Genomic DNA, 27331 nt, shown 5'->3' with positions numbered 1-27331 from the left:
GCTCCCCACCCCCCTGCTCCTCTGTCCCCCCTGCCCACCTCTCCCCCCACTCCCAGCATGAGAGGGAACACTCTTGTTCTCTGAGGGGGCTGTGCTCCTGTCTTCTCCCCTGGACTCAGGGGTGCTGCCCTCACGGAGGGTCCTGCCCACCCACAGCGATGAGTCTGCACAAAAGACCTGACCTGAAGGTGTCCCCCCCCCTCCGATGTTGGGAGCTGGAGAGCGCTCCAGCGAGACCCCCAGGTTCATGTCGTGCAAAACCAGAAAGACGTGTTCCCTTGGGGAGAATCTGCTAAATTACCCAGATATTTTGTTGTTCATTTCTACCTTCAGTCTAAGACCTGGTAGTCTTACCTGCTAAGTTTTGTGTTTTGGTGTGGTTTTGATTTTGTCCATGTTGTTGAATGCTCTGTAAAGATTGTCATTCGATGATTTTTGAAAAAATCAGTCCTTCTGACAATTGTCACCTTCTCAGGTTGTTCTGTGTGTAGCATTTTTCAAGACTTGTCTTCCCAAAACGACTGTACATCATTTAAATCATTCTTGTTTGTCCTTTCCAGTTATTCTTTGTTACCACATTTCAGGAGTTAGTATCTTTCTTGTTTTTATTCAACAGGAATCCTGGTTTGAGCTGTGTTGTCCAGTACAGTGGACGTTGGCCATATGTGATTATTTAAATTTAAATTAATAAAAATTAAATTTTAAAATTCAGTTCCTCCGTTGCTGTAGCCACATTTCAGGTGCCCAGTAGCTGCGTGTGGCCAATGGCATCTTACTGGACAGTGCAACTAGAGAACTTTTGCAACATTGCAGAAAATTCTGTTGGACAAAGTGGGCTTCCAGTTATTTTCATTTTAAATTAAGGTACTTTGTAGCTGTGTTTAATGAAAGCATATGTATATTTTTTTCAGGATACGCCTTTGAGTACCTTATTGAAACATTGAATGACAGTTCGCGTAAGAAGTTCTTCAATGTACCTAGACTTGGAGGCACCAAGTATGGTAATGTTGCATAAACTTTGGGGGCTTTGTTTAGTTTGTAATAATAAAAATGCATTTGTTAAGCTGAGCTGAAGAAATGTTAGATTTACTCCCACCATGTTGTAACATGCAAACCTACACATAATCTCTAACATTTTAAAAACTCCTTTTGGGACAACTTTTGTTAGAGGAGGGTGTAAGTCCATACCTTAACCTCTCATTTAAAAATGTGAGTTAATTTAGCAATGATTTTTTCCGCAGAGAAACTATTGCGATTTAAAAACAACAGTAAAGCCTAACTGATGATACTGTGCACCTGTCACATGCATGCTTCAATTTTTCAAGTGAACAGAGCCCACGATTCTTTACCTGTCGTACCTGGATAGGCATCGTCAGCGGGCCCCTGATGGAGTGGCGCTCCAGTACTGGGCTTGGTTTACCCTGGATTGTGCGCCAACACTTTTGGCAGACCTTTGCAGGCGCCTGATTAGGCCAAACGTTTCTCTGAGATCTCAGAAGAGTGAACTCGGCTCAACCCTAGGGAATTGGTTGGAAGTCTTGACTTTATTGTCAGTTGAGCACCTGAACCAGCCAATGAAGAGAAGACCTGTTTGGAAAAGTGGTTTTTGTTTGTGTGGATTTTCTGGGAAAACTACTAGGAAATATAAATGCCAGATCTGTTGCAGTGCATTTTGGAGGGAGCTTTCCTTTTAATCTTTTTTTTTTTTTAAGATTTTATTTATTTATTCGACAGAGATAGAGACAGCCAGCGAGAGAGGGAACACAAGCAGGGGGAGTGGGAGAGGAAGAAACAGGCTCATAGTGGAGGAGTCCGATGTGGGGCTCGATCCCATAACGCCGGGATCATGCCCTGAGCCGAAGGCAGACGCCCAACCGCTGTGCCACCCAGGCGCCCCTCCTTTTAATCTTTTCTTATACTATTTAATTTAATTAAGATTGCTTTCGTGATTTTTCTGTAGATTTTAATGTATTTAAATATTCTAGACTGCCACTAACAGTTTTTCTTGTACATTGTGAGAAAATTTCAGTGTGTTGGGAGAAGCAACCTGTCTTAGAATTAGGTTGCCTTTAAAAATAAGAGGTTCACCAAAATGAGAGCAGTATCCTTTACCTTCCACGTTTAGGTGCCATGATTTGTATTGAGAGAGGTTGGTCATTTTCGTAAGCACCACGTGTCTTTAATTCACATTTATTTTATCCTTTCACCAATGATGAGTTTGTATTCGTTTTGAAAAGGGAACAGCTAAATTGCTTATACATAAGAAAGGATTTTTATTTCCCTTTACTTCCTTCTAATATTTAGAGATTCTGGCCTAAGAATTTCTTAAGCCACATTTTATAGTTTAATAAATAATAAAAGAACATATGTGAGGATATTTTAAAAATTGGGCGTAAGTTCTTTTTTTTTTTTTTTTTTTTTTTTTTTAAAGATTTTATTTATTTATTTGACAGAGATAGAGACAGCCAGCGAGAGAGGGAACACAAGCAGGGGGAGTGGGAGAGGAAGAAGCAGGCTCATAGCAGAGGAGCCTGATGTGGGGCTCGATCCCATAACGCCGGGATCACGCCCTGAGCCGAAGGCAGACGCTTAACCGCTGTGCCACCCAGGCGCCCCTGGGCGTAAGTTCTTTCTGTAGATAATTTGTGGAAATATGCTTACTTGAAGATGGCCTATATTTCTGAAATGCAGAAAATCAGTAGGAAACTTTCAAAAACAATTAAAGTGCATTGAAAGAGAATGGTTCATGATGTAAAAGCTAAATTTTCTCTGGAAAATAAATTTTCATGGGCATCTAGAGGTAACTGAGTTCCAGCGTATCCAGGTTTTTATAACCAGGATAAATACAGTAATAACACACCTGTAAATAGAAATGCCTTCAAAACAGAAATTTGGTTTTTATTTCCATAGGATTAAAGCCCTGTTTTATTCATAGAGTGGTTATTATGAAAGGTTTATTAATAATTACTAGAGCAATTTCTTAGTAATTACTTGAGGGAATAAAATTTGAAAGAATTGACTTGGAGAGAAAGGAGTAACTGGAGTAGCTGGCTGTTTTACTTGTTTGTCATCAGGACAGAAAGTGTGTGTTGCCCTTCTGGAGAGACCAGACTGAGTGGCCTCATAGACCTGTGCTCAGGGGGCTTAGGCGGTCACCGGGGCTCGGGCCCACGTGCCGGTGCTGGCCGGGTGGAGAGCCAGCTGTGGTGAGCTCCCTGCCAGTGAAGGGGAGTGTGCTCTGTCCTCCTATCCTAGGGAGGAAAGACGGGGTGAACTCCTGTCAGCCCCCTGCTCGCGTGTCAGGAATTCTTGCAGCGCGGGGAGCTGAAACCCTTCTGTACAATGACTTTAACAAATGGGGTTTATCTTTCTCATGAAGCAGGAATCCAGAGTTGGCAGACGGACTGTGGCGCGCCAGTGTCGGCAAGGACCCAGGAGCCAGGCTTCTTGTTCTCTGTTTTGCTTTCATTCTTTGGTGGCAGATGCTGCCGCACCTCCAGGCACTGCCCATGTTCTAGGCCCCTGGAGGGGCAACAGGGAGAAGAGCCCCCACATGGGCCTGCAGCTCGTTGGCCAGAGTGTCACTGGCCGCTGTCCCCTTCAAGGAGGCTGGAGGACAGAGGGGGTAGCCTTCCAGCGTTTACGGGGGACAGCGCAGGGAGAAGTGCTTGCACGGTTGGGGAGTGAACCAGCCTGGATTCCTCCTTCCCCGGAGGATTCCTCCTTCCCCTTCCTCTGTCTTTCCATGGGGCACAACATAAATCATTTGATTTCTGCTTTTTTACTGCCATTTTATCTTTTTGCTTCCCAGGCTTACACTCACGGGATCTTTACGGAAGTGGACACCTTGTGCACATTGATTCCATTTTGGTCTTATATAACTTCACTTACAGGAAATCACATTTTTAGGGATCCCGAGCTGCCCGTGTGGCCCCAAGCTGCCCGTGTGGCCCTTGAGTGCACTGACTGTGGCCTTGGAGATGTCAAGTAACTGTTACCGTGAAAATAGACCTGTTTCCGAGGGGAGAGAGATCACTGCTCTCAGAGCAGTCAGAGGCTGCTTTCTGAAGGAGTGAAGACTTGAGCTGCTGGTGAACCAGAGGGACAGTCCACACTCAGGGAGTTCGGTGCAGGGAAGGTCTCCTACGGGCAGAAAGGAAGGTGTGGAGGACAGAGGAGGACAAGGAGGGGCTGGCTGTCATGAAGCTTGTGGTGGAGATTAGCTGTCCCTGAGCAGTGGAGCCCCTGCTGTCCTTCAGCTCAGCCTGGCACCCTGTCTGTCTCCCTCCCTGAGCTGCAGTGAAGCCAAGGCCGGGTTTCTCAAATCCTAACTTGCAGCCTCTGGAAAAGTCTGAGTTTTTAGGAGTGTTTTAATTGTTTATAAGAAATAAGATTGGGGTTGAGAATCACAGAAAGACCACATTACAAGTGGTGCAGAAACAGTTTCTTTGTGGATGAGTCGTACAAATATATGTAGACATGCTATTTTTAACAGAAACGTGGCGTACGTTGGTTTGTAACCTTTGTTTACTGCTGTCTCGTGAACGTCTCTCCGTGTCCTGGAATATTAGTAACCGTGCTGTCTGAACCTGCTTGGTTTCCGAGTCGGAGCGGCAGTCCAGGTAGCAGGGGTTACTGCGACTTCTCAGCAGCCTCGGATGGCTGCACAGGACGGCCCAAGCGGGTGCACCACGGCTTAGCGTGCAGCGCTGTGAGCGTGGAGCTTGTCATCAGCCCGTCCCTGTTGACACAGAGCTGCTCTGTATGTGTAACATTTAATTTTGATGCGCGCTTGTCGTTCCATAGCATTAGTGGATTGGAAGTGTTCCGCTCCCTCTGTCCTGGTCAGCGGTCAGCGTTTTTCTTTTCTACCTTAGCTGTATGCCGTGTGTTCAGTCTTCACCCTTAACATAAGGAACAGAAACTTAAGGAAAAATGTTGTAATTTCCAGACGTCTGAAGACAGAGGAAGAAAGCACAGACAGCGCTCATGGGAACCAGGATTTCTAAGCCAGAGGCTTTTTGTCACTTGAAGGCTGCCTGGTCTCTTCCCTGTGTCCGTTTGAATATCTACCCTCCAGCCGTCTATCTCTGCAGCCGGCTCTTACTCACTTTGTGTAATGCCCAGGGTAGCCACTGCTGGCCATGATGTTATGATTGTCTTACTGGCCGGTTAAGACTGGTCGTACCCGTAGCTGACTTTTTTGCCTCTTGCTTTAGCCTAGTTTATCTGGGCTTGTCACATGTCTGTTGCTGGACAGTTACCTTGCTAGGAGGGACCCAAGTCCGTGTTTTCTAATCATCTCTCTTCCCTGGACTCTGGAATGCTCTGGAATGGGCTGTGCGTTCGGTTAGCAATGAAATAGTTCGCTTGCAGAGTCGACACACAGTGCGTACCTTTCCAAGGATTACTTGTACCTAATATGATTCTACTATTCCAGGTGCGACCACGGACTCACCAACCCTCCACATTTTGTCCAAGATTCTGTTGATTTTATCTTTGCTTTTGTTAACGTTTTCTGTTCTAGATTTGGCCCTTTGGGTGGCCAAGAAGAGACACCCACTACCTCAAGCGAAGACGGGTTTGTCATGCTACCGAGCTCCCAGGCTGGTGAAATATGGCTGTATCTCAAGAAGATGGGCCAGAATTGAGGAAGCTCTGTGTTTTTCTCTCTCAGGGGTTCAGGTTTCTGTGCCCGCTACTGTACTGCAGCCTAGCCTCCTGCCCGCTGACTTTATACGGGGCCCCAAGTGGCAGCCTCAGCCCCTCGCTTAGCTCTGAACACCTTTCTGGTTCAGTCTGTGTCCTGATTGCAAATTCCTGGGAGAGGAATGTAATTGTCCTCATGAGGCTGGTGGTCACCCACCTGCCCAGGTTTGGCTCTGGCTTCTGTTCTGTAACCAGGTAGGTGACGGGACACAGTGGACCGTTGGTTCCACGGGTGGCTGCACGAGCCCCGCGGGGTGTGCCTGCTGCGTTAGCAGCCACTGCCAGATACATGCTCACCAGGACTGAATGGGAAGAGTAGGTGTTTCTGCACTTTGATCAATAATAGGTATGATTTTTCTTATTTTTTCTTATTTTCTGCACCTTTGTCAGTGAGTAGGGAAAGAAAATCTGAAAGAAGCAGGAATCTCTTTTCTTTTTTTCTGCCTTCTTAGGCTCTATTTGTGGCAGTATATTTTTTTTAAAAACAGGTCAGTTCTTTATTGGAAATCTATCCTATCCGGCTTGGTACTAGTTAGAGACAGAAATGAAACCTGGACTCTGATCAGACGTGGGTGTGAGTTAATCCTGTTGCCAGATCTGAGGGGGTTACAAGACCTTCTGGAACAGTTTCTTAATCGTTTCTCCAGGGCTCTGGCTTTGACTGGGGTTTCTAGGTTCACCCCGGAGCTACTCCAGCAGCCCTGGCTCTGTCTCTCAGTCTGAACTCCAGGCTACCCTCCTTGGGGCTTTAGGCAAGCCTAGAGTGCTTGTGACTGTGTCCCCCTTTCTTCCCCTGGTGTATTTTTTGCGTCCCACTTAGTTTCTCTGGGCCGCTTGTTAGCCAGTTCATGTTGCTATTGCCTGTGGGTGATTTCTGCACCTGTTTAAACCTGCAGTTTTCACGTGTGAGGAATGAACAAAGCCCTTTTATGTGGTGTGTGCGTCTTTGCTACATTGCTTTGTAGCGGGCAGAAAAGATCGTTTTATCTCTGCTTTACACACATGGGGGAAATGGGGCTAAAAATCTCAGTCATTTGCCTGATGTCACGTTATCTTGTAAATGAGGAGATTTGGTCTTAGACTCCTGCCTCCTGATTTCAGGCCAGTACTTTTCCCTGTTTCATTCTGTTCTTTCCCAGCTTGATAACGGTAGTAGTAAAGGTGCTAGTATGGCGTGTTTGCCATATGCATTCTGTGGCAAGTTCTGTTTTTGTCCACTTGACCAAGGTCCCACTGCTCAGTACCTTTACCATCTTCGTGGTGGAGGGGAATCTTGGACCTAACACTGTGATTCTGAGGCCGGTGTGTGTGAACTGTTGGTGGAGGCTCTGTGCTCATGCTTACAGGGAGCACAGACGGCAGCCACCTCGACCAGCCGACCATCCTGGTGGGGATGGTGGCCTGTATGAAGGGGCAGGTGCTCCTCATTTTCAGCGGAAATGGGAGGCTGGTATTGTAAAATTTTCTGATATTTAAAATGTTACAGCTCTACGGAACAGGGCCAGCCCGTCTGCGGGCTGGCAGTCTGACCCCCACCCTGGGAGAGATGCCGTACGGCCTGGTAAGGCAGCTGCTCAGCCTTGACTGGGAGGCTCTGCAGTCCCGGAGGCCTGGCTGTGCCGGGTCACAGAGTAGACCTCAGCATTCTTTCCCAGAGCCTGAGACACCTGTGGGATATTCCACTGCATCATTGATCAAAAGGCTATCAGTTGTTATCAGCTCATTTCAGAGGTGTGATAACACATTATCGTGCTTTCCCAGTTTAAGTTACCCGTTTGTCCTGGTTCCCACATGTCTTTCTGATCACCTGTCGTTAGAGGATTAGCTTTCTGGATTCATGGAATTCTAGAAACTTCTGGTTAGAAGAGGCAGACTTACCCAGTCTACTTCTCTGCTTAGTGCACAGATCTGTCAACAACACTGTTTAATTCGTTCAGCTAACGTTTATTGGGTACTCACATGTTTCTGGCAAATGTGAGATGGCTGAGATAGCATCTTTGTGCTCGAGAAAGCACACAGCTTAGTATTGAGGACATAAGTGGAAAATATGTAAATACAGGGCTTTGTTGTGTTCTATCAGTCTCGGTCCAATCTGGAGACAGGATGGGGGAGTTTAATAGAAGTCATTATTAACTGTGATGAAAGAATAGTTGTAAGATGTAAGGGAATCATATGGTACTGTAGGGCTGATGGAGAGCACCCAAGGAGGGACCAGCTGGAAAGGGGTGCAGAGCTCATTGGAGAAGGTGTGGTTCAGCCCACTGGATAGCAAGAAGTTTGCTGTGTGGCTGAGCTGGAGCTGGCCTGGGGTTGCTGGGTAGGCAGAAGGCAGCCCCTGGAGTGCAGGCAGGGGACTTAGGTGACCGGCAGCTGGTGGTGTGGCCATGCACTGAGAGAACAGGTGCGTTGAGGTTGAGGTGGCCAGGCCGTCGCCCGTCAGAGTGCCTGGACCACATGGGGGCTTGCAGAGGAAGTCCAGAAGCTGGCTGGACAGAGGGCTTTCTGTGCAGGAGCGTGTGGGAACCCGTCCCAGCACGGGCAGAAGTTCTCCGGAGCATGCAGCTCGCTGTGCGGAGGCTCCGGTTCCCATGTTGGGTGGGCTGTCGTGATACTAATGTGTGTGTATGTACTTTTTATATGTTGTGTCATGAAGTGTGTCCACACTGGAAGATCCATGTAACTTCAGTGAACCTTTATTCCTCGAAGATCTTCAGTGAATGTAATGAGCAGACAGCAGTGGGACTAGGTCCGTGAACGGGGACAAGCTTACTTCATTTTTGAGCAAACATCTGCCAAATACCAACACTTGAGTAACTATAGTCTGTCAGTTCTTTCAGGTGGAAATGGTGTTCTTTGGAAGAAGTGGCTGATTGAGCTTGCAGTTCAAACCATCACACAAGCCGGTGTTTTTCCCCAAGCAATCCTACTTTGGTTTTGAGCAGAAATGCTGTGTACGTACTGTCAGTTTTGTCACATAGAATATTAAGATTTGATCTCAGCGGTTGAGATTTAATAAAAGGAACACTTGTTCTGCTTCGTCAAGGGCATTCTTAAGTGAAGCTGGTATTTTGTGAAAACGAACAGTGCGAGGAGGATGAGGACGGTTTGGCACCACTGCCTTCAGCTCGGCTGTGACACCAGCAGTCCGCCCACCGTTGTTTTTGCACCGTCAGTGCATGTGTCAAGGTGATGACAAAGCAAATAATGTCTGAGTTGACCTTGCAGGTTCCTGAGAGAATTTAGGGGCCTTCTGGAGTCCAGGGACCACTGGCATGGGGTAAGCATGGAGGCGGAAGGCAAGCCGGGTGGGAAATGACATTGCGATGGCTTGGGCGAGATTGCGGGTGGCGATGGAAGTAGACACATTCAAAGGACACGTGAGAGGTGTCCAGGACGCTGCCTAGTTTTGATAGCATATGCCTCTGGGGGGGGGGGTGCTTGTGCTGTTTACTGAGCTCGGGACGCTGGAGGAGGTGGCGTTGTGGGTGGGCAGGGGATGTCACAGGGATTGCTTTAGGTCCTGGTGAGTTCGGAACGTATCAGTATTCCAGTAGAGGTGTTGATGAGGTGATGAGGCCTATGGTTCTGGAGCTCAGAAGAAGACCTGACTGCAGAGGAGGGTTTGAGATTGTGGGTGCAGAGGCCACAGGAAGGATGAAGACTCCCGAGGGGGGACAGTGTGGTGAGAAAAGAAGTGAGCTAGATGGGAACGCTCAGGATCAGGCAGAGTGCTGTGGGGAAGAGGCCTGGCTGGCTCAGTTGGTAGAGCGTGTGACTCTTGATCTCAGAGTTGTGGGCATAGAGCTTACTTAAAAAACAATAAGAAATAAAGATTATGCAAAGAAGTGGAGGCTGGCCAGGAAACCAAAACAGGGCTGCCAGAAAGTGTTAAGGACTGTAAAGGATCTAGAATTTTACTCTCCTTGCAAGTTAACAGGTTAACCTGACATAGTTTTTATAGATGCGCCAGAAGACACGAGACTCTGGGATCAGAGACAATGGATGGTTTATTACACACAGCAAAGTAGTACCAGCATTTCTGTTGGTTTCCCAGGCCCCTGTTTCTTTGTTTAATACGTACTCTGAATAATAAAATAATAGGAATGGGTTTGTACATGGTGTGGTTAATGGCACTACTCTCTCGACGAAGGCGCACGGGAACCCTGTGAGGATGGAACTCTCCTATCTCCATCTCACACGGGGGAAACTGAAGCTCAGAGAGGCTAAGTGACTGACCACGGTGACATCCTAAGGAGCAGAATCAGGTGTCAAATCCAGGTGCAGAGGTAATAAGTGGGCCCTGCTGCTTTGCGGCCCCTCTCGGGGGATGTGGCCTTTCTGCGCTTGCCATAGGGGTGCACCCATCTTGTGTCCTCTTGCGGCACGCTCTGGGCCTGCCCAAAGCCCAGGTCATCGGGCCAGGGAAATGGCCCAGAAATGGACTTGCAGGTGAGGTCCTGGTCCACCTCCTCCTTCTGCCTCCCTATTCGTACCTCCCTGTCTCTGGGTCCACCTGCCCCCACCCGCTGTGCTCACATGTGCTCAGACCTGGCTGTTGGACTCAGTTGTGCCCAGGCCCCTGTTTTTACTGGTGATTTGAAGAGAGCCAGATAATGTGTGTAGCACGCACAGTGGTTGTGTTACAGGAAAGGAACTCGGATTTAGGGGACCCAGATCTTTGGTAATGGACAGTAGGCATGCGTGCATTTTGTTCCAGAAGCAAAAGGCTATCTTCATCTTCAAGGCTGTTCACTGTGTTAACATCATTTAAAGAAAATCCTGGAGCAAAGGCAGTTAGTGCCTGTGCTTGCAAGTCATGCTGAACTGCGAGGTGGGAGACGTGGAACACAGTCCTCCTGCAGCCCGTTAGAAGCGGGGGGCGGTGTGGGAGCTGGAAGGAAAGAGTTTCACGAGGGACAGAATGGTTAGCTCTGTTGAATATTGCTGAGGGGCGTTGTTTCATTGGTCTTTTAAGGCTAGAAATCAGATTAGTGTGGGCAGAACAGTGAATGGAAGTATAGAAAAATGGACATCGGACATATAGTGACTCTCAAAAGACCTCGTTGAGAGTTTGAGGAAAGCAGTACGTGTCAGCTATGTGTGTTACACTGCGGCTAGAGGCCGTTGAGTGGGGAGAGTGCAGTTGAGGGCTGCACTGCAAATGAAGGAGAGAGGACGGTGGATGGCTCCGGTTCTGCCGTGTGCCAGCAGGAGTGGGGTGCAGAGCCCCTCCCTAGAGCTGGGCACTTAGTAGGTCTGCCGCTGCCTTCTCAGATGGGGAAGGAGTAGCTCTGGGGCAGCTGGGCTTGTGGGTGCAGTCGGAAGAGGTGGAGGTAGGAGGTAGGGCTGGGTCCCGCAGGGAAAGTAGCGATGAGGTGTCAAGGGGATGAAGGTAGAGTGGGGCCCTGGCTGACACCGCGGCCACGTGTTCACACTGGCCCCAGTGTCTCTGGTTGTTGTGGGTTTCTTTCTCTCCCTCCTCCTCCTCACATCACCACCGTTCACACCACAGTGAACTCTCACACGCATGAGAATGGGTAGTACACACAAAATAGACTGAGACCCCCATACACTCCTGGAGGGGGTGTGGAATGGTGCAGCCACTTTGGAAAACCGTTGGGCAGTTTCTTAAAACATTAAGCATAAGTTTACCGTATGACCCAGCAGTTCCGTTATTAGGAATCCACCCAAGAGAAGAAAGAACACTGATCCACGCAAAGATCTGCAGATGAACGGTCTGAACAGCATTACTCACAGTAGCTAAAAATTGGAAACCACCTCAGGGTCCTTCAGTGGGTGAGCGGATGGACAGAATTTGGTAGGTCTACACCGTGGAATACTCTTCCGTGACGGGGGTTGAGTCCGGATACATGCCACGGCATGGCCACACTTGGGAGCATGCTCAGTGAAAGCAGCCAGACACAGTGAGGGACCTTGTCGTGTGATTGTGTTTGTACGAAATAAGCCACAGGCGGCAGAGCTGTGGAGACCCAGTAGCTAAGTGGTTTCCCGCCGTGGGAGAGGACGGAGGGGGAGGGCGCTGACTGCAGGTGGGCAGGAGGGACCCGGCGGATTTGGGGTGCTGACCATTTAACTTGGGAAGGGAGACTTTCATGGGGACAAGATAGGCCTGGATAGTATTATTTTTAAAACAAAGATTTTAAGCAGGAAAGGAACATGCGGTTCACCGCCTAGCACAGGTTGGTGTTCTGATGGACTGAGAGGATGAAAGGAGAGGGGCAAGTGAGTGCAGGTTTTCCCCCTTCTCTTGGCAGCGTCCCACCTGGACTTCTCACCTGCCCCATCGGAGACCGTGCTGTGCCTACTGCGGCCGGTGGCCGGGTCCCTGTGTCCCAGCCTGCGTGCTGTTCTCTCCACTTCCCTCCCGTAGCGTCCTGGGAACTGCAGTGTTGGAGGTCTTGCACGAATGACTCATGGTTGCCCGTGGACAGAGATCTTTAGGTTGGAAATGATTTTCCCTTGGAACTCTGAAGGCCTTGTTCCGTGGTCTCTTAGCTTCTCTCTCGGGCTGTCCTGCATCCCAGTCGTTGCCTCCGGTTGCCTCTCCACCCTGTAGGCGCAGTCATCCATGCACTGTTGGCCAAAATCTTTTGAGTTGTGCTTCTCTCTCTTTGTTCTTGTGGGTTTATGACTTTATTTCTTACACTATTATCTTAGTGGGTTTCAAAAGTGAATGGACATCATTGTTGGGAGTTTGCCATATTTTATTAGAAATCTGAGTAAATGCTTTCTGTGAGGATCTTTAAACAAAAAATATTCCTGACATTGTTTTTCCAGAACAGTTAACTACATAGAAAACTGGTCTGTGCATTTGCTTCTGTGATAATGTTTCCCTCCTTATTATTTTCAAGTGTTCTATCAAAAAATCTCTCCCCTATAGTTCCCCTTGGTTTGGAGGACTTTGTTGTGTTTCTCATTGAGGTAGGATGGAAACTCATATGTGTTTGTGGGTTTTACGAGTCTTGGGTACTCACATGTCCGTTAGGCGGCTGTCACTCCCGTTTTAGGCGAGAACACGAATCAGCTTGAGTTCATCTCTGAAGGTCAGACCTGTAGTAAATGGCAAATACAGGCATTCAGTGCAGTGTTTCTGGTTATGTAGTCCTTCGTCTCCTCACTTACGACTTCCTTCATCTTTAACCTGTGTCAGTTAAAATTTCAATCCTTAAAGTAGGGACAGAATCATAACCCACTATGGATTTGTCAGCCAGTTACGAACATTTGCTGACCTTTTGTTTAAACTATTTCTCCATTTCCATAACCAGCAGACATCTCTGATGTGTGAAAGGACTTTAAAAAACAATGCTCTCAGTGCATTTATTATACCTAAGAAAGTTAACAGGAACTCCTTCCTTTCTCTGATCTGGAAACCGGTCCATACGCAGATTTACCTGTTGTCTCTGCCATGTTGACACACCGCGTTCGGTTATTCCATCTCATCCGTCCCTGTCAGTCTTTCATGCCCGTCCTCACTCCTTTCTCCGTGCCGTTGCGGTGTTGAGGCAGCCGTGTGTGTCACTCTGGTTGCTCCTTCGCGGGTCCCCTTCCTGCCGCGCTGCCTCTGTGTTTGCTGACGACGGAGGTGGGGGCTGGCTGTGTGGTTGCGTCGGCTGTATGGACGGACATGTGTCTGTGTGCAAGAATCCTGGTGCTTGGGCTTGGAGCTTCTCTTTCCTCGGAGGCAGATGACGTCTCTCCTGTCAGCCATCTGGCGATGCTGGCGGCTGTGTTGATGATCGTGGGCTCCGTCTGTCCCGAATATTCCGGCGCGGTCCAGGACCTTTTTCGTCAGGCGCTGCACGTGGGAGATGTTTGGGGTGAGGTCCTCCCCCTTCCGTGTTTATTAGCTTCCGTTCTTCTGTGAGGAGGAACCTGGTCTTCGCTGACTATTTGGTTCCTTGAAATGAAGAAGAAGGACAAGATTAATGACTGATTTTCCCCCTTTGTGAGTTTTCAGGGTCACGCGTTGCTCCAGGAACTTGCATGGCCGCCGATGAAGGGCGTTTGAAGGGGTCTTTATGAACTAAGGGCTGTTTTGTGTTTGTCCCATTTCAGTGAGTTTGGTGCTCACGCTGACCGATGGGCGCCCCCGTCGGTTTCTGACACAGGGTGTCCTGGGCCTGTTTCAGCGTGTCCTCCTCAGACGTGGGAGGGACTCACCGTTTTCTTCCCAGTGGGAGAATCGTTTTTGACGTAACTGAGGGCCGAGAGGCCGGGGGCCTTACCGGTGGGTTGTCATTGTTTGGGGCATTTTCACTGAACAGAGCGGGAAACGTATTTTTTAGAAAGAGAAAACTAGAGGAAAATAAATTATGAGTTTGTACATATTCCAATTGAGATGAAAGGTTTTTTTTTAAGTTGGCTATTCTGATTTTATATTTCTGTATCATTACTCTTAAAAATTCTAGTTTCCAGCCTTAGTTACACAGGTGCTTTTTGCCTTCCTCTTGTCACATGTATGACAACTTCAAGCTGCGCTCTCTGTACTAATACCTGAACGTAGTTTGTTTTCTTTGTGGATCTTTTGTCCTTTTTACATATCCTGCTAGGGAAATACAGCCGAAATGTCGTAGGAATAGGTAGTGACTTTTCCAGGTGTCCTTTTATTGTTCTTTCTGGGAAAAAGTATATGTTATTTTTATTTATATTTAAAATTTTTTTTAAATATTTAGTAATATTTACTAGTATTTACTAGTAATATTTACTAGTAACTAAAAATATTTAGTAATATATTTAAGTATATATTTAATATAAAGTTAAAATTTTTTATATTATACAGTATTTTTAAATACTATAAATTTAAATTTACAGTATTTAAATTGCAAATTAAATACTGTAAATTTAAATACTGTAAAAATTTTTAAATGTTTAGTAATATTTACTAGTATTTACTCGTAATATTTACTAGCATTTACTCGTAATATTTACTAGTAACTAAAAATATTTAGTAATATTTTTAAGTATATAACATAAAGTTAAAAATTTTTATATTTGTTATACAGTAATGTGTATTCTTACACCTTTTTTAATGCTTTTTCTTACTGAAATAGTAGGGTGCTGTAAACATTGTCTTGCGCTGCGTTTTCTCAGAATGGTACATTCTGGAGATCACTCCTTATCAACATGCAGACATCTTTGTCCCTTTAGACAGCTGCATAGTGGTCTGCTGTGTGGGCTGCCCGGAGTCATGCAGCTGGCCCCCACACTGATGCAGTCCTACATCTGGTGTGAGACTAGAGTATGATTGAAAACTTGAGGGTGTTGGAGTCTGTGTCTGTACTTAAACGAGGACTCCAGGGTCCGTGACGATTAGCAGGAAGTGAATTTGATTCATGTAGGCATCCTGATTTACTTTAAAACTAACCACTTTTTTTTTTTTTTTAAAGAATTTTTATTTATTTATTTGACGGAGAGAGAGACAGCCAGCGAGAGAGGGAACACAAGCAGGGGGAGTGGGAGAGGAAGAAAGGCTCCCAGCGGGAGGAGCCTGATGTGGGGCTCGATCCCATAACGCCAGGATCACGCCCTGAGCCGAAGGCAGACGCTTAACGACTGAGCCTCCCAGGCGCCCCTAAACTAACCACTTTTGATGGAAATCTTTAAAATATATTACAGACTTCTCTACAGTTTAGGGATGTTTTCATTATTATATTTAATTCTGATTTTCTCTGTCTTCCCTCAATGTTATGTATTGGCCAGTCTCACATGCCCATTTCAGAAATATGCAGGTCTTTCATGAAGGTTTAATCTCTGCTTTTGCAGCACCTTGGCTGTCGTATGTGAAAGTCAGATTTGTAGTAAGCCTGGTATTCACGTAAACAGTGTTTTCCTTCTTGTTTGCTGAGACTGAGAAAATATGCATCCCTGTCTTTATCTAACTTGTTGCTGCTGTGATCTCATAGTATGTTGTTAAGACTGTTCCCTTACTAATAGTAGTAACTGTCTCTGACTCAGATGTTCTGCCTTACTCCATACGGGTCCTGTTGGAAGCTGCTGTGCGGAACTGTGATGGCTTTTTAATGAAAAAGGAAGATGTCATGAACATTTTAGACTGGAAAACCAAACAAAGCAATGTCGAAGTGCCCTTTTTCCCTGCCCGTGTTCTTCTTCAAGATTTTACGTGAGTGATAAGCATTTCCTTCTTAAAATTCAGACTCCCTGATGGTTGGCTCTGTTTTTAATTCTGAAGATTAGTTTATAAATTTAAAGAATTGTCCTTTCTAAACTAAAGCAATTCATTAAAAATGAGGTGCCTGTTTTTTGCACTCCTTATTGAAAATCTGCCTTTGCTGGACTCTTCCTGCTTGTCGTCCCCAGTAGGTGAGTGGGCTTCTCAGACTTAGACACGGAAACCTTATTGCCCAGCTGCTGTACCTGTCCGTCTCCACGTCTCTCCCATCACAGGAAAGGCCCGATTCCTCTCTTTCCTTCTTGCCTTACCCAGTCCATCAGCAATTCTGTGGACTCTACCTTTGAGACGTGTCCTGAGCCCACGTATCACTTACCATCCCGATCCTGGCTCCGGGCGCTCTCACCAGGACTACAGCTGTTAGTGTCTCAAGCCAGTACCCCTGCTTGCACACTTACAATCTGTAGTTGTCTTTTTATAGTAGAGCATGTGACTTAATTAAAAATGTTAACCAGGGTCCCATCGTTCCCCCGTACTCCGATGGACGTCCATCACACTTAGAATAAAATCCGAAGTCTGATCTGAGTCCCCAGGAATTCTCTATTGGAAGAGTTTGGAAGGAGCTGTAGGAGTTAGCTAGACAAATAAGAGCCTCCCCCTCACCCACCCCCCAAATCTGGTTTGTATGCCACTGTTCTTTGTACCCTGTGCGCGCTAGCACGGTACTTACGATACCATTCTGTGGTCCTGGATGCATCTTCCCTGCAGAGTCCTGTCTGACCAGCCGGTGCCGCCGGTGTCTGGAGGCTCGTTCATCTGGTTGAGGGCTCCGAGTCCTAAGGAGGCTATGGGAGGGCGGGGAGTCTCATGAAATTTAAGACGGGGAAAGAATTCCATAGACAGTTCTCTGGAAATTTTCTTTTGTCTCTAAAAATCATCTCTCATGTTATTTGTTGCACTCAAGTTCTCAGTAACATTAATGCTAATTCTCATGTAACCAGGTTATGTCGAACTTTGGGTAACAAGTATGTAATCTAATGCGAGTGCAAGCTAGAAAGGGGTATGTTTAGATATAAAAGTGAATAAGTGAATATTAATTATTTGAGCATATGAAAGTACAGTTCAGACCATAAGTTCATCATTCTTTATTTTTTTAGTGGAATACCAGCAATGGTGGATTTTGCTGCTATGAGGGAGGCAGTGAAAATTCTTGGAGGTGACCCGAAGAAAGTCCACCCTGCCTGTCCGACAGATCTCACAGTTGACCACTCTTTACAGATTGACTTCAGTAAATGGTATGTGAGCACGGATATTTGTGAAGACGGCTGTGTAGGTGGCCGGCAGCCAGCCCCCTGGTTAGAGGAAAGGGAGTAGAGACGGTTCGTGCCTGAGTGAAGGCTGCCACGTTTAGTGCACACTGATCTAGAAAAGTGCTGAAGTTTATGTACTGATGAATTTTTTTAACGGAGTCTGAATTTAAAATGGTATTTGCATTTGTAGATTGCTGCTGCATGTTTGATAAAAATGTGAGCCTAGAACCTGCTTTGTGGATTGAATGTTTCATTATCTTTTGTTTTTTAACCTACTTGCCTTCGAGAGAATCTAAAGACACGAGCCATGAATGTCTTTAATTAATTGGTGATTGAAATCACAGTGCTTAGTAAAACTCTGTTTTCCTTGCACTGAAGTACACGTCTTCTATTTAAAAGGTCCCTGTGACCAGGGTCAGACTAGAGAAGACCTAATTCTCTTGTAGATGATCTGTGCACAGGCGAAGAGGACTGTTCCGGCCCACGAGCGCTTTCACCCTCTAGATTAGTGCTGTGACTCTGTGCTCTGCTTTTAAGTTGTTAACATGGGAAGAAACCCACATAGGTGCTTGCTAAAAGTCATTTAAATTGTCATAGAAGTATATGAAAATGATTTTCTTGGACACGTAGAATTGTGTTTTCATCTCCATAAATTTAAGTGACCTATTTCTGGGTTCTTTTGTAATTTGAGATTCGCTGTTGAAACCTGAGTTAGATGCTGTATTAATGTTTGAACAACATTTACTTAGTTGCAGATAACATTGCCAAGCGTGTTCTTTTTGAAAAGCTAAATTTCTGTCACTTTATGAGTGGTCTTATTCTGTTTCCTTTTTTGGAATGCTAGTGCAATACAGAATGCTCCAAATCCTGGAGGTGGCGACGTGCAGAAAGCAGGAAAGCTCTCTCCACTCAGAGCGCAGCCCAAGAAGCTACCCTGCAGAGGCCAGACCACCTGCCGAGGATCGTGCGAGTCTGGAGAGCCCGGCCGAAACTCAGGAAAATTTTCTTCGCAGATTGAGAACACGCCCATTCTCTGTCCTTTTCATTTGCAACCAGTGCCTGAGTATGGGATTTTTTAAAAAAATACTGATCAGTGCTTGGTTATTTTTCAGTTATGGAAATCCCATTTGCTCCTCTTTCCCTCCTGGTTGCTATGGTGCAGCCTTCTCCTCCTGTCCCAAACGAAGCCAGTTAAGATGGTAGTCTCTAAATCCCGTTATCGATTTCTGTTCTGTAGGAAGAAACCCTTTCTCAAGATTTTTCTATAAATATATTTAATTTTTGTGACTAATGTAGGCAGAAAAATAGGATCTCATCTTAAGCTCTGAATTTTTTATTTTAGTGAATCTGTACCATTCACATGTTCTTTATTCGTTCACGTTGCTTTTGTGAATTCTCTATGTACAGTTTTAGCTTTTCTCTCCTACTAGATTTCTTGTTTTTTCCCAATTGCATGAAGAGCTTGATGTTAAAAATATTATAATGATAAAAGGCCTTTTAGGTAAGCAGTTGCCTGTATGGTGTTATGGGAAGCAGTGAACTGCCCAGGAAAGAATTCTGGTCTTATGAGTTGGTAAAATTTCTTAATAAGTAATTTCTCCAAAAAAAAAATTTTTTTTAATTTTTGTATGCTATAAAGTTTCCAAAGTGTGTTATTTTTAAGAGTTATGTTGTTTACCCCATTGTCAGTAGACTGTCAAAAATTTTTTAAATTTAGTCAGAAAATGACATACTTTTTCAAATTAAAAAAACATAATACATATAAGATTTAGAGTAGCTAAGAATAACATCGACATGTATCTTACCCTAAGTGCTACGTGACACATTAATTTGTGTGTCCCTGAACTGGTTCTTTCAGATTCTCTGTAGTTGTACAGTTGGGGGCTCAGTATTTCCGAGGCCTCCGGTCATAGTGACCTCACGCGCTCTTCCTTTCTGGGAATTCAGTGTAAACTGTAGGTTCCTTGCCATCAGGTTATGACCGTCTTATGTAAGCAGTCCTTGTTCCTGCTCCCTGGTTGTCCCGCTCGGAAGGTGCGTGTCGATGTCTGAGATGAGCAACCCTTCTTACACAGAAATGAACTTCCTGAAAAGGGAGACTTACTGATTCAAACATCGTTGATTTTTTTTTTTTTTTGGTTGCCTTTTTATAACTGGCAGAGTGTGAAGTGTGAAGATGATATATTTTTAATTAAAAATACAATCTGGTGTAACATTTCCCCTCAGTTTTGACTCCGAATTACAAAGAATTTGGATGGGTTGGACTGTAGTCTCTGGCTATAGGAAAACAGTGGCTCTCGTCAGTGCCGTGGAGCCTTGGTGCAGCCCAGATACAGGCCCAGACAGGGAATGGACGTGTAGGAAGTGGGCACTGGAAATCGCTGCCTAACTTGAAGTTGGGTTCTGAGCTCACGAGCGAGGGGCGCTTTGTAGCCGTACGCACTGTGGGACGTACAGTCATCGGACTGGCTCCCTGACTCCTGCGGAAAATCTCATCAAGATGTGCTGAGGCTTCAAGGGATCTCTCAGCAATGAATTAGTCAAGTAATCTTTGTGGTTTTTAAAAAAGTAGACAAGGGAACATCTGTAATTGTCTGGACCCTGGAGGACACACATAATTTAAGTTGTATCGATAGCCTAGTTAACACTTGATTACCAGTTGGCAGGAAACAGCCTAAAACGGCTAGAAATCGTTTTTCTTTTTTTTTTATGGATTGTATTGATTTATTTGAGAGAGAGCACAAGCAGGGTGAGGGGCAGAGGGAGAAGCAGACTCCCCGCTGAGCAGAGAGCCTGATACAGGGCTGGATCCCGGGACTCGGGGACCCTGACCTGAGCCGATGGCAGACGTTTAACCAACTGAGCCACCTAGGCACCCATAGAAATCATTTTTAAATCATTTGATAAAAGTAGCTTCCTAAAAGTGGCATCGTGTTTACTGCTTGGAGGTGGATTCTTTTCACCTCTTCGTTTAAATAGTGCACGTAAAATATGTTTATAATCCATGTAAAATAAGCTGCCACTTATACAAAAAACAGCTTTCCATTTTCGGTGAGATGAATGCAAGCGTTTCTGCTCAAAGCTGCGTACGCGCGAGGCGGCCCGGTGCGCGAGGTGGCCCGGTCCGCACACGCCCTCGGAGCTGCAGCCGCCGGGGGAGGGAGTGCGCGTGCGCCGACGCCTTGGCTGCCGCCCCCTCCCTTGCGGGGGGACTCCCGCCGGGGTTGCGTGTTGTGGAGCGCCGCGTGTCCGTTCGGTTTGAGGCCGGGGTGGGGGGAGGGGGAAGAGCCCTGGAAATAGCTGCCGCGGGCTATTTAAAGCAGAGCTGCTTGATGATAGAACAGCCGATTCTGAGAAGTCTAGTAAATTGCTGTTCCAAGAATTTTTAAAACGTGTTTGTGCATAAGAACGAATGCTTAGAAACAAGGCAAGGCTTTTGTGTGATACATGCGTTTAACGCCGGCTCTTCTTCCTTTTAGACCTGAAACAGTGTTAAAAAACCAAGAAGTAGAATTTGGCAGAAATCGGGAGAGGCTTCAGTTTTTCAAGGTACACTGATTTAGGGGACATTTTTTATTGAAATTCATAAAATATTGATAAGTGTGATTTTTATATCCTTTAAATTAGTAGGAGATTTTTTGTGTTTTTTTTAAGATTTTATTTTATGTGGCAGAGCGCACGGGGAGGGGCAGAGGCAGAGGGAGAAGCAGACTCCCCGCTGAGCAGGGAGCCTGAGGTGGGACTCTATCCCAGGACCCTGGGATCATGACCTGAGCCGAAGGCAGACGTTTAACCAACTGAGCCACCCAGGCGCCCCTAAATTAGTTTTTCAATGCATTATGGCAATAGAACCTTTTCTTCCCTCAGAAAAATCTTGTTGGAAACCCCAGTATAGAAAACAGGATGAAACCAAGTGGCTGTAATTTGAGGTTGCAGGAAGGCCTTGTGCTTGGCCGCCCCCACCCCCCTTTTCCTGTGTGAGTCCTTGGAGCACCGTTGAAAACTACCATTTATCTGAACTAGTAGAACATTTCTCTTTGACTTAATTTTGCTTTGATAATCTGCAAAATGAATATGTTTAGAGTTAGTATCTCTGTATTTGTCTTCATGTGTCTATTGTAAACTTCAACCATTTGAATGTTGGTAAAGTATTTTTAGTGTCAGTATTTACTTGTATTTTGATTGTGAGCACAAATTGATACACTAACACTTGGATTTTTTAAACTTAAACATGACATAGTGGAGTTCAAGAGTTTTTAAGAACGTGGCTGTAATCCCTCCTGGAACTGGAATGGCTCATCAAGTCAACCTGGAGTATTTGTCGAGAGTGGTGTTTGAGGAAGACGACCTCCTCTTCCCAGACAGTGTGGTCGGCACAGACTCGCACATAACCATGGTGAACGGCTTGGGGATTCTGGGGTGGGGTAAGTAAACCACTCAGTGTATTTGATTTGTGGGGGACATGGTGTCAGGAACGCTGTAAATGAGTGTAGGTAGCCGTCTCTATAGGCTCTTGGAGGCGGTTTCCTCATCTGCACTAGTGGTGACAGGACAACTCTGGACCCGAGCGTGTGTGGACAGTGTGCCCCACGCAGCACTGCCATCGTGGAGTGATCACCGGGGACGCTGTGGTTACTCCCTGTTCCAGTCCTAAGGGACTTCTGGCCTTCTTTAGGACTCTAGATTCCTTTGTGTTTTACGCAAGGCCCTTTATAACCTGCTGCCTCCAGCCATTTGCTCACACACGTCTTGAAGACGAGTCGTGGACTCCCCCGAGTGAGCTGTGCGTGTGTACCTCCCGGCTTGGCCTGGGCGCTCCCCTCTAGCAGAATAGGCTTAGTCTCTCGCAGGGCGTTAGACTTGCCGACTCGTCCTGACCGCTGGACTGCGCTTGCTGAGGCTCATGGGCTCTGGCTTCGGGCTCTATCTCGAGCTTCAGTACCGTGTTCTGCATGATAAATACTGGACGTTGACTGCATTTCCTACGAAGGTGGACACCAGTCTGCTTCAGCCGTGTGAGTGAGTCACTTTGGCAGAGATTGGATCCACGTCCACGTAGTAGGGCAGTGTGGCAGCTCTGAGCTGCTTCGTGAGTAGGACGCGCTCGTGGGGCACTCAGACAGCAGATGTACGCAGAGAACTTACATAATCTCCAGGTGTGCTGTGCTGACCGTCTGTCTTACCGCTTTAGGCGTTGGAGGCATTGAAACCGAAGCAGTGATGCTGGGTCTGCCAGTTTCTCTTACCCTACCGGAGGTGGTTGGATGTGAGTTGACCGGCTCATCAAACCCTTTTGTCACGTCCATAGATGTCGTGCTTGGCATTACAAAGGTAACTGTGCCAACCGCATGGCGTAGCGGACATTTTGTGCAGGGGTCCCACGAGGGCAGGTTTGGGTTCTGCTCTGCCCCTGCCGTGCCCTGGCCTTCTTGGCCGTGGCCTCATGGTGACCGGCGCAGGAGCAGCTGCAGACACAGAGCCCTTCCTTGGCGCCAGTGGGTACAGAAACGCTTGCTGTTTGCTTGACCTGGTGCCTCGTTCGTTCCTCATTACAAGTCCGGAAGAGCGCTGCTGTGACCGTCCCCATTTCAGTTCTGAGAAAACAGAGACGCCGTCAGGTTGAATGACTTGGGAGAGGGTCACTGGGCTGAGCAGTGAGTGCTGGAACAGGACGCATCCGGGCTCCTAACTGTTACGGTCTCACTTGTTGACCGCGTGGATTAGAGAATCCTGTTTAGGAAAAGTATTTGTATTTCTTTAATACCTAACTGAATCATTTGCCGTTTAGAAATGATTTCTGTCCTGGAGAATATGGACTATGGAAGTGTGCCAGTGTCAAGATTGTCTGTTAGCTGTTTTAACACTTTTAAAGGATTATAGAAAACCTTAACCTGAATTTTTAAAATACTGGGTGCATGCCTATAATACGTGTACCCTAGAGTTTTCCTAGTGAACGGTAATTTGTAACTGTCCATCCTGAACTTCTGGTTTTCAGTAACTTTATTTTAATGATTAAGTCCCTTTGTTAAATAAATGAGTGTGGGTAATATCCCACATACAACGGCAGTTTGGATCCCGGAGCTTCCACTTTTCTGGTTAGATGATTGGTCTGAAGGCTTTCAAGAGTCTCTGCAGGGGAAGAAAGGGTCCAGCCGCGCTGTTGGCGTTTAGCATGGAGCCTTCTTCCTTCCCTAATTGAAAACATGCTGACACCTTGCAGAGGTCGTTGACTCGGTGCATGCATGGAACCAAAAGATAAGACGTTAAACTGAAGATTGCAGGATTGTTCCTAAGAGAGAAGGAGGATCTCAGTTTGCTTTTAGAGAAATCTCTATTTTCCTTTGGGTAACCTGAGAAGTAATGCCACTTTTTAGACCCATCTGGCTATATATTTTTGTAACAAGATTACGTGTCTATTTTTAAATTTTGGCGTGTTGATACAAAATTAAATCTATTACGTATGTTTACATTTATTGAATATTTTCTCTGCTGAGGTGCTGTTCTATTCATGACTTCTATAGGATTAATCCCATATCATTTTTCAAAATGTGTATTGTGGCACCAAGAATTTGTTGAAACAGCCTTTAGCTTAGTGTATCTTAACATGTGCTGCTCTGACCCTCTGAACTACAACCGTGATTATGAAAACACGTCTTAGCCTTCTATACAAAGGTGGATTAAAGGACCCCTCGCACCTCTGCACTGTTAGGGCTGAATATTATTCTTGGGTTGAAGGTGGTCTCATTCCAAGTTACCTCCCTAGGCGTCTCCTGCCCCAGTCTGAGGCCGTGTTGTAGTTAGACGAGCTGCTGGTGTGGTTACTTGGTAATAACTCAGAAATGTGACTTTACAAGGACGTGTGAAATCCTGTCAAAATGAAATTTACCAATAATGAACGATGCTGTAAATATGTGGACAGGGCTGGAATTTGAAGAATCTTTGTAGCCAGGACATATTTTTCTATTTAGATACACAGTTTGATCAGCAGGGTAGTATTCCCTTCAATCTAAGATGCCATCAGTGGTTAGCACTGTTTCGTGTCCTCAAAGAGGAAAGGCTGCCGGCTGACACATGCCCTGTTGGGTCAGAGGTCTGCCTCGATGTCAGAGACATTCGCCTGCAGATCTAGCCATTTTCAGCTCTTAAGCCCTTTCTGCCCTGCCGGACGGTGATATTGGGCTGGCCTTCTGTGGACTGTTTATCTTAAAATACCTGCAAACCCAGAGTGAGTTGACGTTTGATAAGAACAACAGAGAACCTTTTTCATCCACTGTCGCTGGTAGGGGTTAAAAGTCAGATTTTGTGCTTTTCAGAGAATCCATGCCAATCTTACTAATTTTGTGTGTGTTTCTGTGTATCCCCTTATATAGCACCTCAGGCAAGTAGGAGTGGCTGGAAAGTTTGTTGAGTTTTTTGGAAGTGGAGTTTCACAGTTATCTATAGTGGATCGGACCACAATAGCAAACATGTGTCCAGAATATGGTGCTATCCTCAGCTTTTTCCCTGTTGACAATGTGACATTAAGACATTTAGAACATACAGGTAAGAAAATGAAAGATCATTAGGATAAATGTGTTACCCGTCCAGTGTGTCTGTCTAAGTATTTCCTAATAACTACTTTGTGCATGGTGTTTAATATTCAGGAAATGATCTTATTCTGAAATAGTGGCTTTCAAGTAAACTGCCTCAGACGTTGTTAAAGAATGTTGTGCCCTCAGAACGTAGTCCCTCCTGTGTGACCCATTTACAGTGATTTAGAGGGATGAGTCCAGCTGCCAGTCTCGGCCTCACTTCTTCCAGGACGGGTGGCTGCCGCACCCTTCTTAGCGGTCAGAGCTGCGGTTTGATGGGAGGCAGGCCTGTGCGCACTCACATTCTCGCAGCTGTCCGCCACCAGGAGTAGAGGAGTCAGCAGACGGAAGGGTCTGGGGACCCGTGCTCCGTCTAAAGAGTAACACGATTTTGCGAAAAGCAGCATAGGGTTACAGTTTCCACATCTTTTTTGTAACCTGATTAATGTGGGAGGTTGGACCCTCTTGTATTGACAACTTAGTGTAGAAAGTACCTGTGAGACCAGCATGTGCTCCTGCGCCCCCCCTCCTGCCGCCCACTTCCCTTCTGTGAGAGACCGTTGCTGAACTACTGGTCTCCGATCATAAGTACATTTGGGGGACAGGGTCTCGTATCCTTCATTCGGGGGCAGATTTTATAAGTTAATAGGTCAGATGGCAAGATGGACAGGTGGTCATTTGGTACGTTGGAGGGAACGGTTCTCATCAAGTGCAGAGCTTTCTTTAAAGGGTATTGGGTTGGTAGAACATTTAGAGAGAAATGGTGGGGGTGCCTCCTCCCTTGCATGTTGGTATGACTTGTATATTAATGATCTGTTGATGTAACAAGTTTTCATAAAACTTTATGGCTTAAGACAGTAATAATCGCTTACGGCTGCATGGTGTCCGCAGGCGGTAATGTAGGCGGCACGGCTGGCACAGTGTGTGTCTGCTCCGAGATGTCTGCAGCCTCAACCGTGAGACTTGGAAGCCCAGGGTGCTGAAGGTTGGTCAGTGGGTGCTTAGCTGGGACTGTCCACCACATCTCCTACTTGGCCTTTCTCACGTGGTGGCTTCTCAAAGGCAGGTGACCTACAAGAGCGAGTGTCAGCCAGCCAAGGGTCCGTCCCAAACCTCATGTCCACAGGGCCGACTCTGCCACTTGACAGAGAGATGTCGTTGTCACATTGTAAGAAGAACATACAACTCAGGGAGTATACTGTCAGTCGCTGGAAGATAGGATCCGCCACCACTGCGGACTTCCCATGAGGCTTGCAGAGGACTGCCCATTGTTAACATCTTGATTCCTTTACCTTCTGGAGGATCTTGTTAGACTTCTGTTTTTCTTCTCATGAGACTTTCCTTAAGCCTCATTTAAGTTTTTGTTTTGATTTTTATATTCACACTGGAAAGTAATGAGTGTCCTTCGTGGTGGATGATAATTTATTATATTCAATGTTACTGATTTATTTTCTGCAAACAGTGTAGATTTTGTGAATTTTATAGAACTGGCCCAGTATTTCTTGTCTCTGAGTAACTTTTAAAGGGGGAGCTAGTATGTATTTTATCAAGTTTTCATGAAGGGTAGAGTTTTTACTACTCTCGAGGGTAATATCAATTAGCAATTTGTAAAGAAATGAATTCTGAGTACTTAGTAATGTGCAGTGTCTGTTTCTGTCTCATTGGAATTCACCCTCACCCCCAAAGAGTTCAAAATTTCTAACCGTGTTTTTGTCCTTGTTGCTCTTTCTAGGTTTTGACAAAGCCAAACTCAAGTCAATGGAAACATACCTTAAAGCTGTGAAATTGTTTCGACATGACCAGGATAATTCAGGAGAACCCGCGTACTCCCAGGTGTGTGTGGGGGGTGGAGGGGCCCTCGTTGCCCGGCTGCCTGGGTCTGGACGCCGCTCCCGGCCTGCAGCTCTGCAGCCTCTCTGCCTCCGTTTGCTTACCTCCAAAATAGGAAGCTGTTCTGAAGGGGTTAAATACGTTCGATTAAATGCGTCAGAGTGGTTTCAGGCACCCAGAAAGTGCTCAGTAAATGTCACCTGTTACCATTTAACCAGTTAACGTTATTTGTTACTCGTGAATTTTATTCATTAAGTTTATATGTAGATTTCTGTTAGTGAATTTTACATTTTATTAAGTCTAAATTTTTAATATTTAAAACACAAAATTGACTCTTAATCTCTCACTCTGATGCTTTTCTGCTCTGAGAAGAGCCCCGTGCTGTGCCCCGAACCTGTCACTTCTGGCGATGCTTGCCTCCGGTTAGCATCTGCACTCTGTTAGAGATGTGTTGTGAAAGGAGTGTAAGGTTTTGTCGGCTTAAATGTTAAACATGTTCTGTTATCTAGGCCACTATTTATCTGTTGGAAATTTGTATTGAAGTAAGTAAAGTTCACTGTCAGGAAGTTTGGATTTTTGTGACATTCCTTTTCTGGGAGTGTGTTAAGCATCTCAAACCACGTGGTGTCGTCGAAGGTCTGGTTAACTGTTCAGCTGTTTTCTTGGGCAAGAGCATTCGCTGATCCTGCTTTAGTTCTCCTCGTAGCACATATGCCTGCCTGGAATCTGTGAATTTCTGTACTCGTCTGCCTCTCCCCTGC

At 46.0% G+C, this 27331-nt stretch overlaps 1 protein-coding gene across 3 annotated transcripts in view; it reads left to right on the top strand.

The window, feature by feature from the left end:
• Positions 1-887: 887 nt before the first annotated feature.
• IREB2 (iron responsive element binding protein 2) overlaps positions 888-27331 on the top strand; it is a 44344-nt gene continuing 17900 nt past the window's right edge. The window contains exons 1-10 of one of the 3 annotated variants that reach the window (XM_034667752.1): positions 8552-8660; positions 8753-8895; positions 15685-15850; positions 17017-17154; positions 18014-18232; positions 20649-20718; positions 21410-21593; positions 22361-22500; positions 24540-24711; positions 26473-26573. In XM_034667752.1, the coding sequence (XP_034523643.1) occupies positions 8886-8895; positions 15685-15850; positions 17017-17154; positions 18014-18232; positions 20649-20718; positions 21410-21593; positions 22361-22500; positions 24540-24711; positions 26473-26573 (1200 nt within the window). In that variant the 5' untranslated portion in view covers positions 8552-8660; positions 8753-8885. Of the gene's footprint in view, positions 1002-8551; positions 8896-15684; positions 15851-17016; positions 17155-18013; positions 18233-20648; positions 20719-21409; positions 21594-22360; positions 22501-24539; positions 24712-26472; positions 26574-27331 lie in introns of those variants that run through there. The other 2 variants (XM_019803551.2, XM_034667751.1) reach the window with 2 other exon arrangements.

The sequence above is a fragment of the Ailuropoda melanoleuca genome, chromosome 9, assembly GCF_002007445.2.
Source record: "Ailuropoda melanoleuca isolate Jingjing chromosome 9, ASM200744v2, whole genome shotgun sequence".
In the NCBI taxonomy this organism is placed as follows: domain Eukaryota; kingdom Metazoa; phylum Chordata; class Mammalia; order Carnivora; family Ursidae; genus Ailuropoda; species Ailuropoda melanoleuca.
The sequence above is the reverse complement of the archived record's forward strand: the minus strand, read 5'-3'. Positions and strand labels throughout refer to the sequence as shown.